Below are 13,497 nucleotides of genomic sequence, written 5' to 3'. Positions count from 1 at the left end.
CCATTTCACAGCCAAGGCCTTAGCCTCAACTCAGTGCCAATAAAGATAATGTAAAAAAAAAAAAAAAGTGTGAATAAATGCCTTCAGTAGCTGCAGGTTTCAAATTATTCAAACTCATGATAGCAGAAGCTGTTTGTCTGAACGGTATCATGAAAAACAGCTGCATCACTTAAGCTGCAAAGCAGTAAAATATGCAGTTAAATATTAGATTAATTAAAAGAAACAGGCAAGGAAGAAGAGGTTTTTAGATGAGATCTGAAATGAGACTGAAAGTCATTGAGGTAGAGAACAAGCATGTGAGTCCGTTACAGAGGCAGATGCTGCAATGACAACACGCTTGCATCAATGGCAGCAAAAGAGAAAGTCCACAGTATTTCTCAGTAGGGGAAGAGCAAATGAGACAACAGGGCTAAGAAATGGCCTGCAGCAAGCAGACGGAAGACTTCAACGGTGAGAGAAAAATCAGCAAATTCATATTAAGATCACAGCCAAGAGAAGCACCTGGGAAGAGAGAAATGTAGTCACTAGTAACATTTAGTGACATAATAGTGACTAACATTATTAGGTGTACGAATGTGAAAAGACAAGCCATGGCATGGCGTTCTGCAGCTCAGATATTACTACAGTAGTCTGATACAGCTGCCTGGACACCTCATTCTTGTTTGTCTATTTGGTTTATGCAGATGTTTTCTTATCTTAGGCTCCAGAAAACACAGAATTATGCACAGGGACCACAGCTCAACAGCACAACTGCTACAATAAAGTCAAGTAAGATGCTCAACTGACAATGATTGCTGCAGTACAAATACTAGTTGGCGGATTTGCTGACCCCAAAGTACAAGGAGATCAGAGGATGAAAGTGAAGATACGCATCTGGTGAAAGATTAGCTGGGAAAAAAAAAGCCAACAAAACCCCCCATGCTTGCCTGATAAAGTATAGCTTACAAAAAAAAAATTATCTTGTGAAACACTGGTGTGAAAGTAGCCAGTAGAGTCTACACTTCAATTTTTTTCCAAGGATATCAAAGAATTGTTATGCTTCAAGTAGTAAACAAGCAATTTTTTTTCCTGGAACTATTTATAACCTTAAGACCACCCAGTAAGAACATTATGTTCAACTCTAAGGATGTCAAACCAGCATTTGTTTTCGTAAGCCTCCTCTGCCCGAGTTCCGAGAAGCCTCCCTGCCTTCTTAACAAAAGTAGGAACTGTACCACATTTTACTCCTATTTGTCATTGAGGTTACAATAAAATAAGGAAAGCGATGCAGAGTCTCTTTCCCATGAGTTCTTTAACTGCTCATCAGGACAGTATCAGAGCCTCGTTGCAGACGGAGCGAGGCTCTGATACTGTCCTGATGAGTACACAGAGTTGATTATTTTGGGCTCTTTGGAGAGAGAGGGAGGAAGGAAGAGGAAGGGAAGACACTATCACAAATACATCTATCTTAACATAAGAAAGCTGTATCTCATTGCAGAAGAGACAAATTTTACCATTCTTTTAAAATATTCTACCATGGCAGAAGATACAGTACAGAATACATCATCTGCAGCTGTGATGAAGAGACTTCATCACAGGAAAGGCCCAAACCAAGAGAAGCTTTGAATTTCAGAGCCTTTTCCAGTTTGCCAAACATATTTGATCTGGAATCTTAGACAAGAATATTATTAAAAATAAACTCACCTTGTAAGCAGTCAGTCTTTTTCAGACTGAAACTAATCTGCTTTGTTAGCTTAGCCAGCAAGTTGGCTACCAATTTCATCTCACATTAATACAGATAGTTTAATTTTACAAGTTGTATCTGAAAGTGCTGCACTCATGTTTTACTCCAAGCTGAAATTCTCCTGCAGGGTGTCCCCACCACCACCCCTTCTTTTCCTAAAATATTGGAACCATAGTAACAAATCTATGCTCTGCAAAGCATACATGGCTCCTGTTACCAGCACTAAGAGCTTGCATAAGTAACGAGTAACACTATTTGCGTAGTTTCAAGCAAAGGTGGCATCTACTCTCTTACTAATTAACCCAAGGAAAAAGAGGCATTCCCTCCTATACCAAGTGGAGGAGTTTTGAGTTCTGCTTTCATTTGCTGTACAATAAATGGTTTCCTCAAAGAACCCACCTGTTAGGAGCACTGTATCTTTTGTTTCACTACCTGGTCCTAAGCCAACAAAACACTTGACTGAGCCCCTCCAGCGAAGCCAGAAGGGCATGCTGACAGGCTGGAGACAAAGGAGGAAAGATACCTCCAGATACCATCTTGGTCACAGAGCTCTGCTCAGGAGCACATTGTGACCTATTATCCACAGCACCCTGGTCTTGGCCCCCAAGGGCTCTGCGCAAGTTTTGAGCTGCAAAGGGTTATTTCTACAGACCACGGGAGACATCAAGTCTCTGTCCGCAGCAGCTGCCTCACCAGCAACATCAGGAAAAGGGAGGATCCACACTGGGGCACCGTATCTATTACAAATTCAGCACTTACTTCCCTTTTCTTAGGGGTGGAGGAAAGGGAGGATCCCTATGACCAAGCCCACCTGCCTCTGCCACCAGTGCTCAGATTTGGAAAGGGGGGCCAAGTGTGAGGGGTGGTGGCGGAAGCAATAGCATCAGAGGAACACTGCTCTGGGTAAGATTAATATTACAGAGAGCAAAAACACTCAGGTAATTATGAACAAGCCTGGACACTGAGTAACTGAGGGCCTGTAAGTCATTTTCTACCAAGTAACAACAAATAAAAACTACATCATGCTCTTTTTGACTCCAAGTTACAAATTAAGGACTGGACAGAGGCACAGAGAGAGTAAGATACCCTCTTTTCCCTCAAGGATGTCTTGCTACACCAGAACTGACATTTCGTCTACACAGCTGCCACCCTGTTGTTCTGTGGATAAGTAAGATTCCAGTCACAAGAACTATCAAACACAGATTGCTTTCACTAAGGAGAAAGAGAGCGGTATCTTCTAGTGCCTCTGCCAGGACCCAGAGACCCACCACCATGCAGACAGACAGTACTGTGAGCATTACGTAACCCCAGAAGTTTGCAAAGCCAAGAATTAGAATCTCAAGGTTTTTATGAGAGGACATATACAAAACTCTTAAAGAGTAATTGCTGCTAATGAGTTCAATGACGGTTTCAGGTGCATCTTTTCCCAAGGGTTTCATTGCACTGTCTCCATGGACACTGTCTCCACATTTCTGCAAATAGGCACTTTTTGCTGTGTTGTAGTATAACAGAGGCAATTCGTAAAGGGCAGGGCAGGGGGGGACAACCCTTGTGCCCAGCACTGGAAGTCCAAACAATCAGGTTCTGTTCCCAAATCTGACAGCATGTCCCTATATGACCTTCCACAAGTCAGTTATAAACTCTATGCCTCCATTTATGCTTCTGTAAAATGAAGACAGTTCAAAATACTAAACAAAGATATTGGGAAGTTGCATCCATTTTTTTTTTGTTTGTTTCAGAGTTCGAGGTTTTTAGTTGTTAAACTTAGATCAGTAGCACAGATACTAATAGGAACTTTGCCCTCAGAGGTACAATGCTTCCTACTTGTACACAGCCTGTTCCTGTACTCTTACCTTTATTATAATGTGATCCACCCTATGAGCCCTCCTCAAGGCCCATCTATTTTCTCTTTACCATAAGAGCTACTTAGCACAACAAGCTCCCAGAGATAGGGAGGGAGGTAAGCATTAGACAGTTGCCCCTCTTACTCATGTCTTCCTTCTTCCTTCCAAGAATTCCACAGGTCTGGGCACAGCGATAGCAGCAGAGAGCAAGGATCACACTTAATATACACTGACAACAGACAACCTGTAAGCTTCTTCCTTCTAACATATGTGCAAACCGAAGGGAGCAGATAGTGCTTCCTTTGTGGAAGAAGTGGTACGCACCTGTAAAAGCTTATCCCAATCCACTTTACTGCACCTGATTAAGGTAGCACAATGCTGACACAAATCACCTGCTGAAATACTAATGAAAAGCGTATCAGAAAAAGCAGATGAAATTTTGCTGGTTTCTTAAACCAAATGTACCAAAATTAATCGAAACATTTCAAATTTGGAAAAACTGGTCTCGTACCATCTACCTCCTTTGGACAAAAAACAGACACACAACACTCCTGGATCCGTTTCCTGTATACGCAGGGTAATTGCTTGCTGATTCAGTGAAGTTGCACTATTGTCTTATTGCTGCTTTCAAGCTAAATATAAAGCTGTATTTTCCAAAACACAGACAACGCACTGGCACAGAAGATCTATACAATGCCCAGAAGAGCTACAAGCCTGTACCCAAATTATTATTATTTAAAAAAACCCACACAAAAACGCACACACAGAACAGCCAGTGCCTTTTACAATGATGGCAAACTTAAATGCTTAAACAACCTTAAAAAAAGAACAGAATTTAAAAGTATAAGCTAACACCTTTTATTAAATATGATTTAAACCTACCTAGGGTAATGGATGGTATATCCATAATTTCTCACTGCTCTCAAGCTCTCTAATTTTGAATTATATTTTGGCATTATAGAAAGTGAACTAGCTTGATTTGTGTGGTTTTTTTGTTTGGCTTTTTTTTTTTTTTGTAGTGTTCCAAATTTAGCAATGAAACCAGGAAAAAAAAAAATCACTGTATTTACTCTCGATACAAACTAATTAACCTATGAACATAAAACATGCAAGTTCTTAAAGCATGTAAAAGATTTGTATTAGTGACAATTTAAGAAGTTTATCCTTTTAAAGCAGGTCATTTCCTGAATTAGACATTCTGAGTGAACTTCTTTGTACTGAACTAAGCTAAGCCACTTTCCACACACCAGGCAACAAAACCAAGCGTCAGATCTGATACCAACATTTAAGGAAAAAGAAAAAACACAAAAAAGTTATTTCCTTTCCAATATGTACTATCTACTGTATAAGAAGTACAGAACATTCAACCTATCAAACAGAAATGATTCCCATATGCATACTGGAAGATAACAAAAGGATTTGTGAAACTTCTTGTATGCAACACTTCTGCTCAACCTCAAACATTTATTTTTCTACCAACTGGAAAGAGACTTTAAATTTTTTAATAGCAGTCAAACTGAAATCTCTCCCTGCTTTCGTCTCTTTTACCCAGAATAGCTTGTTAACTCACCGTTCAGTTTCCACATACCAGTTGGAAGCTACAGAAGGAAATAACATCACAACAAAAAAACCCACGCATTTAGGCAACACAGCACTTACTTCCTTAAAAGGTCTCTCAATTTATTTTCTAAAGCTGCTAAATCTACCCACGAGAGACCATGAAGATCAGAATTTACACAAGTAGTACATATTCCAAGCTCTTAATTTAAAGGTTTTCACAGTGATATTAAAATCATATTTGAGCTTAAAACAAAAAATTACAAATGAATCCTCCAAGCGGTAAGGAAGCAAAAAGACTGATGAAAACTATGTATCTGCCTATGCGTAAACAAGACTATAAGAAACATCCAATTTAGACAGTTGGGGAGAGTTGTAAGCAGTGTTTTATAGCACAGACAGGCCTCTCTGCTACACCAGTCAACTGAAGTTGTTCAAAAGGAAGGGAAGTCATTAGTGCAGTAACACTGGAGACGCAGGTTTCCTGGCATCATTCTAATGCTTCATAAGCTAGTTATTGTAAAATAAGTTATTAAAAACCTGAAAGAAATTCAATTCAGCCAGGAAATTGACTGGAGAATCTCTGTGGACATTAATATTTTCAGCTGAAGAATCATTAATTAGAACTGTAAGTGCTTTAACTCCCTATGTTATTTCTGTATTAGCACTGATAAAGTTCATTCTGTTTAGGATACTGATGAAATTCCTCACTAGTATCTTCAGCTTTATGCTACTGATTTTCAGATAACCTTTCACAGTTACATGCACACTGAAAGGGGTTAGTCCCAGATTTTATTTGCAGGCAAAAGGATTTGGGGAAGGCATTAGGTACTGGAACTTACATTTATACGGCATCTAAGAAGCAGCTTCATTTATTTCCGTTATAAGACAGTTTCATCACTCCTCCTCTCACTCAATCTCACTGTACATTATTATAAACGTATACAATTCACAAGCAAACATCTCCACCATAAGAGAGCAGAGTCATACCAGTATTCTAAACACAGACAGAAAAAACGTTTAGAAAATATCAGGAAAAATGTGATTTCCCTATATTTAGAAAAACTTACTTCAGGAGACAAAAACATGCTTCCATTTAAAGATTCAAGGTTGAAAACCTGCTCTTAAAACTGCTCAGTTTAAGTCTCTGATCTAAAAGGAAATAGGAATCTAATTTTTTACCTGCTTGTCACTGAAGCTTCCAACCAGAAACAACAGATTTTAAATCCTGTCACAAATTAAATACATTAATGTACTTATGCTGCCTTTTTCCTTCTAGTCAAAGCCAAAACCCCCACCAACAACATCACAACTTCCTTCAATTACTACTTCTACATTTGGTTTCCTTTCCCTTTTTTCTGTCTCCCTCTCTCTCCCATCCCCCCCAAGACTACCACCACACAGTACTTTCCTTTTAGCACTGCAGATCTTCCTTAGAAACTTATTTGCTCTGCTTCTCCCAAATTCTTTTCCTTTCCTATCAGATAAACCTTCTAGATAACCAGAATACAGATGGTCTGGAGGGCAAACTACTGCCTGGCATTCCAATTCATTCATAATTTACCTTAGCAAGAAACTGCTTCCCACTTTTCCAAGAACAGCAATTTTCAACTTGAGTGTTGCAAATGCTGTTATCTTTCCTAAATGCTTCAGTAAAAGGATGCTTACTGTCAACAGAGGTACCTTCATCAGTAGGGAGACAAGTTCCGCCCAGCAGTTTCCCTCCCTCCCTTTTTTTTCCTGAGTAATCCCTAAACACATCGAAGCCATATTCTCTTCAAAACAATCAGCACGACTGAAATTCTATCAAAAGTTTCCCAGATTAAGTGAAAGAGACAAAATAGATTCATATGTTTTCAGATCCAAAAATACAGCTAGTTTGAATATAGCAATACTGGGGGTAGGAAACAACTTTCCTGCTTAAATAAGCAAAGAATATAAAACATAAGACCAAGAACATCAAGACTTTCTGAATAAATAACCGAGTGCTATTACAGTTACTATAAATTGTTAGCATCAGCACTCAGAACAGTCAGACAAACTTGTTCCACCTCAGTACCACAATGCAGAGGGGGTGACAGCGCACAGCAAGTTTTGCTACTAAGAGTAAATAAGCCTTTCCCACAGAATGAGAGAAAACTCTCCAAATTCAAAGCTACCCAAACTCAAAGAGGCCAGATTGAGTCAGTTATGTGCAACTGGTTAAATTACGATGTGTAGCCACTTCTGAACTATTTTAACACTCACTTCATGGCCAGGTTCTCTGTTCTGGCCTGCCTTTTTTATAAAATGCTTAATTACATTAAATACAAATGCTTCGTATTATGTGTTGGTTAAGCCTCTTCCTCTCCTTTCCTCCCTTCCCATCCCACAATACACACACACTCCCAGATCTCATAACCCAGTGCCCTGTGTCACATTGCCTAATCCTGCAGTGGCCCCACCGCAGGCACTGGAAGTATAATCTGTTCAGTAGTCCAACTGGAGCGCAGATGGCTTTATACAAAGTGCTGATTAAAAAACCCACCTCCATCACACATTAAAAAAAAATATATGTGATTTTATCAATATATTTGCCATTTTTATTGAGTAAATATATAATGAGGGTACAATACAAGCAGGGTATGCATTTTTCAAAGCTACTGCAGCAGTCCTCATTAGGAATTTTGGAACTCCAGCTTCCTTTCAAAAGTGGTAAACACAGCTGTACACAGATAAAACAGACCGCACCAGTCCCACATCCAGCTGCCCTTGATACTTGAGGTGAAAATGAGATACCAATTTAAAAAAAAAGAAAAAGAAAACCCACCCCAAATGACTGGATGAGAACTAGCTCAAGTGTTGTGTTTTTTTATTTGTTTGCTTGAAGAAAAGACAAGTTTTAGGACTCCAAAGAAAATGATGTAAGTGAAGATTCTCTGTAACTTTCTGACATAGGGGAAAAAGTCAGGAGCAGGAGACAGGTCAAAACTTGTGCTGCAATTACCACGCTCATGTACTTGTCATATTTCCCATGAGTAAAACCAAATGAACCTCGCCTCTTAGAAGCATTTATATCAGCAGCTTTCTTTGGGTGGAGCAAACAACTCGGAAGAGTAAATAGACATTAACTCATACTACCTCACATACCACAAAAAAAAAAATCTGAAAAAATATGGCTTGTTAGAGCAGTTTTTTTTTTTTTAAATGAACTACTTGGATTAAAACAACTTCGTATTATTAAAGCTGTGTTCTCAAATTTGCTGCTCCATTACTAAAAACAGGACAGCTTACCAACAAGGATGGAGGACAGATAATTTAACAACTTGTATTAACTAGTCATGACAGATAGCCTTGTATTAGATTCAACAAGTTCACTTTACAAGCCGTCTAGTAAGTACAGTGGAGTTTATTTGCTTTTCCTCTTCAATTTTTTGACTAAAAGGAAAAAGTTGAATTTGAGAATCTCTAGATGGTTCTGTATCCAGATGAGCATGACTAAATATACAGACTTAGAGAGTTATGTGCTGCAAATCCTGAAAAAATAACAATAATAGTAAATTGTGCTTAAAGTGGCTTCAGAAAGACAGACTTCAAGCAAGGCAAAAAATCGCTGGCCATCTAAGGGGGTAAAAAAAAATCCACACCGACTGGTGGAGACACGCTACAACCAGCGGAGCCTCTTCCGGCACCGGAGCCCCGGCCCGCTGTTACCGTGGCCGGGTGTTTGCACGACAGAGCCTGCGGGCGGCACAGATTGCCATTTTGAAACGCCACCTCCCGCTCCCCCATCCGCGCCGGTACGCGGGCAGCTCCCCGCCGCCGCAAACCCTTCGCTGCGGCGCTGCGGACCCCACGCCACCAACGCGGCTCCCCTCGGGCCTCGCCGCGGAGGACCCGCCGCACCGCGGATTGCCGCCCATGACCGAATTCGTGATGTCAGCGGCGTGCGGGGCCCCTTCCGCCCCCCGAGCGCCCGCCGCGGATGGCGGCCCCGCCGCTCCGGCGGAGGGGCCGCCCGGTACCCGCGCTCCACGTGAGGCGCGGCGCTGCCCGCCTCAGCAACCGTCACCAACCGCCACCAACCGCCGCCCCGGGGCCCATCGGCTTCCCCCCGGGAGGGAGCCGCGCCGCCGGGAAGCGAGGGCGGGTGGGGGGTGGGGGGAAACCTGAGGTACCGGGTCTGAGGCGGCCACACGGAGCGGCTCACCAGCCCTCACACCCCACTCACCCTCCGCCCAGGGAGGTCTCCGGGATGTGACTCATAATAAATAAATACAGAAGAAGAAAAAAAAAAAAAAGAAGAAAAAAAAAAGGGAAAAAAAAAAAAGACACACCCTCCGAGCCGGACTGACATAATAACCCCCTCCCTTCCCCTTCGGAGCCGGGGGGAGGGAAGCCCGGTCATTCGGCTGGAAAAGTTGAAAGAAAAGGCAAAGCCGGGGGAGCGGCTGCAGGGCGGGGAGCCGCGGCGGGGGCAGCCGGGCGCCGCGCTGCCCCTCAAGGCGGCTCCGGCCCCACCGCCCGCACCGGAGAGCCGAGCCTCCCCGCCGGCCCCGGTGCGCTGCCCCGCCACCCCTCACCTGGATGTAGTTGTTTTCGCAGTAGTCGGCGACTCGAGTGAGGTTCTGGTAGCTCTCGAGCAGAGCCCGCTTGCCAGAAGGGATTTCCTCCTCTAGCAACATCTGCAACTCTGCCATTTTCCACCCCTCCGCATCGCTTCCTCTTGCATTAAAGAGACAGCGGCAGCGCCGGGCTCGCAACCCGCCTGGTATTGTGGGATTCCTCCTCGCCTCGCTTTCGTGAGCGCTCGCTTTCCCCACCCATCCTTCCCCCTCCGAGGGGAGGAAAAAAAAAAAAAAAAAAAAAGAAAAAAAAAAAAAGAAAGAATCCCCACCCCCGCTTTGCAAAGCAAGCCGGGAGCTGTAGGCAGCGCCGCGCCCGCAGCGCGCAGGCGCGGAGTGAGGGGAGGCGGAGCGGGCGCTACTCATGGCCGCCGCCCCCGGCCGCTATGGGGAGATGGCGGGCCCCTGCGGCGGGAGGGCGGCAGCAGGGCTGGTTGACCGTCCCTCTGGGTTTGTGTCCTTCCCCCGTCCCCCTCACGAAAAGCCCCTGCCCCACCAGTGGTGGCCTGAGGCGGTCCGTCTCCCCGGGAGAGGCCAAAAGTGTCTGGGAGGGAAGCGCTGCCCTGATTATTTGGCCTCCCGTCAGGCTAGAGATTTGTAAGGTGACAACAAAACTGGTAAAGCAATAAGAGCATCGCGGTTAGGGGTAATTAATCCCTTCCCAGAGGGTTATCCCAAGGTGGAGGGAGAAATACTGATTCTAAGCTGTGTAGATCTTTGTGAAGTCTTGCCTAGAAGTAATAATTGACAATTAGCATTTTTCTGATTTTAGTTTCATAAGAAGAATTTAAATGGCTGAGATAGATACATTATTCCCGCCACTCTTTTACCTCAGTTGTTGAATCATCATTAAGGGCCTCCTCTGGTTGTTGCGAAGGTGTGGAAAATAAGGGTCTGGTGATTGTTTAATACAATCTTTCTCGCATGTTTTTGTTCTAAGCAGAATCCTGTTTCTGTGATCATACCAGAAGAAAAGCCAATAACAGCAGGTGGCTTCTATGCTGGGGTGTCCAAGCCTGCCTTTGCAGTGAGTAAGAGCTCCAGAAGAAGCTGTCTCCGAGGCCCGTTATTCACGCCTTGGCTGCGTGTGCTGTGTGTTCGCAGTTACAAACGCAACCGGTAACAGTACTTGCATTTTAGTAGTTGTCCCAGAGAAACCCACAGCGGTGAAAAGTTAGCACGTTTCGGTAAAAAATATTCTCAAACAAATTATAGTAAGAGCAGACTGCCTCATCTCTGTATAATTGTATGGTATTTTGCACGTCCTCTGGACTCCTGTTTACAGCACTGGAAACCGTTCCAGTCAGGATCCTTTGGTATACCTGCTGGTGTCTCTAAATCAAGGTGGAGAGGAAAAATAGCTCTCCCTTCCCCACTGAGGTCAGCAAAATCCAGCACCTCGGTCTAGAACCATGGAAGTGAGGATGAATGGTACGGAGCCTGGGAAGGTCTTTGTAGCTGGAGTTAGGAAAAACCACCCCCTGGCCAGGAACAGTTAGACAAGTGCTGGGAGAGGTATTTGAGTGCTGTCTGGGACAGCAGAGGAAGGAGCTGGTACATTCGCAGCACTTGCTGTGGGATAGAAATGCATCTACATTGCTATCTTCTGATGGTTAATTCATTTGGCAGCTTAGCAAAATTGTTTCCAAAGTGGCTTCAATAACTCTCTTTAGGACAGCATGTGATTTCCAATAAAACATTTTATTTTGGGTTCTAAGTACCCTTTTAATGTAAAATAATTAAATTTTATCTGCAACAGTATTGAGATATAGACGAGCTTTTAATGGGTCCCAGGGCAAGAGTGATCAGAAACCATCTTGAGCACTTCTTGTTTCCAGCTATGCTAATACAAAGAGAAATTTGATTTCTCTAGTCAGTCTGGCTCCAAATTGCTTAACACCCATTGGCTTGGATGAGTCTGTAATTGCCTACAGATCACGGATTGACTTCGTGGAAGCTGTTAACATCCTCCAATGTAGCACAACTGTTGTCAGCTCTTCTTAAAATGTTATTGCTGCCCCTATACCAAGAGATGGCAGATGTGTGGAGCCTTGCACATCAACTTTTTTCAGCATGAGAAAAATGAGTTGCTAAATGTATCGTGCTTCACTTTGCAGGCAACCAAGTCCTACAGCAGATGGCAGGACAGCAGTTGAGCGGGGCAGTGCCGGCTCCCAGTAAATGCACCCGCCTCAAGCAATAGAGCAGAGGCTTCAGGAGGGCTTACAGCCCCTTTCCCCCCAACGGATCTCGACCCAAAAGGCCTTGCACAAACCAAAAACCCTACCAATTCTACCTCCAAATGGGCTCACAACGCAAGACCTTGGAAGACCGCGTCAAAGAGCGCCACCTTGTGACATCTGCGTTGTGACTTTTCTTCAGCCTTCTGGCACTGCCGGGCCTTATCCTGATGCCTGGTACGTGGACCTGTGGTAGACACAGAAACACCCAAGCTGGCTCCACGCTGAGCTAAGTCACCTCCAGCAGGACTTTTAAACTTAGTCCCATAGTACCACAGCAGTACTGCTGCGAGGGCCACACAATACAAGATGCACTGGGAATTGTGGTGAGGACGTGCTCAACTGATTAGATCAACAGGCCTTATTAGCTCCTGCCTTGTGCTAGCCCTCCTGCTTTCAAAATGACTCTCTGCAGGGTCACTTGAGTGTCTTCACAGTGTGTTCCTCATATCTGAGGTTCTTGGAGGGTTCATTAACTCAGATGCAGTAGACCCAAGCTGGCTCCATGAGTGTGCACAGTGTGTACACCGAGCGATTCCAGAGTACCTGAAAGCACAGTGAACATTCAGGTGGCTATGCAAATGCCAGCCAAATTTAGCAGAGCCATCTCTGAGCCAGAGCCAATAAACCTTGGACTTCAGCTGACCTTTGCTCAAGATACTAGTGTGCATCTGAACTGTGTTCACTGTGTTTTTCTTCAGAAACTATTATGTTCTGGTTTGTTTTGTTTTGGGTTTGGTTTTGGGTTTGGTTTGTTGTTTTGTTTTTTTTAAATTATCGCGCTTTCTCATTGCTCCAGACAATAAACCACTGATTAGAAGGAAAAGTAACTTTCTTAAGATACTTCAGGTGCGCAAGAGAGCTGGGAATGAAAACTTTCCTGTCTGAGGCAGCTGGACTGGTAAAGGAAAAAATGTAATGCTGCTTTTCAAGCTCCACCCAAACGATCACCTAAATGAGTTCCCATCCAGAGTAAAATGTGCTTATATACCTCTCAGCATCTCAACTGTCCATACTTCTCCTCAGTGGGGCATGATTGATCTCCAGGGGCAATACTGTCCTTCTGGGACATAGCCCATTTTTGACCAGGAGAGAAAAATGTGACTATGTTCTAAATGCACCTGTTCAGAACAGCATCAAAGTAGCAGCATCAAAGCGACTTCTGCACTGTAATTTGTGTAGCTCTGTAACTGTCTATTCCCTTTTCTAGGCCACAGATTGACACGTGTCTTTGTTTTTCCCTTGGGAAGAGTACTTGCTTCGGTAGTGTTGATTGGAAAATAACAGTTTTTTGTTGGACTGTTTCTCAGCTGGATCAATTCCTGATTCGGTTGGTTAGCCACACAAGCACTTTGGACAGTGCAATGCAAAGGGAGGTGAGGGATCCGAAGGGGCAGCAGGAAGCACAGAAGGGCTGTTCAGATCAGCCACATCAGCTCTACTGCCAAATGCCAAGTCCCATGTTCTTGTAAGAAAATTTTGCTGATTACAGTGATATACTTACAAAAGTGTGGCTGTACTGGGACAAT

The 13,497-nt window shown here is 43.6% G+C and overlaps 1 protein-coding gene across 11 annotated transcripts in view; it reads right to left on the bottom strand.

The window, feature by feature from the left end:
- The window catches only part of ABI1 (abl interactor 1), an 82,334-nt gene extending 72,381 nt beyond the window's left edge, over positions 1-9,953 (bottom strand). For all 11 annotated transcript variants that reach the window (XM_063324605.1, XM_063324608.1, XM_063324611.1 and 8 more), the window contains exon 1: positions 9,687-9,953. In XM_063324605.1, the coding sequence (XP_063180675.1) occupies positions 9,687-9,803 (117 nt within the window). In that variant the 5' untranslated portion in view covers positions 9,804-9,953. The remainder of the gene's footprint in view (positions 1-9,686) is intronic.
- Between the last annotated feature and the right edge of the window lie 3,544 nt (positions 9,954-13,497).

Source organism: Chroicocephalus ridibundus, chromosome 2, assembly GCF_963924245.1.
Source record: "Chroicocephalus ridibundus chromosome 2, bChrRid1.1, whole genome shotgun sequence".
In the NCBI taxonomy this organism is placed as follows: domain Eukaryota; kingdom Metazoa; phylum Chordata; class Aves; order Charadriiformes; family Laridae; genus Chroicocephalus; species Chroicocephalus ridibundus.
This window is presented reverse-complemented; position numbering and strand designations above follow the sequence as displayed.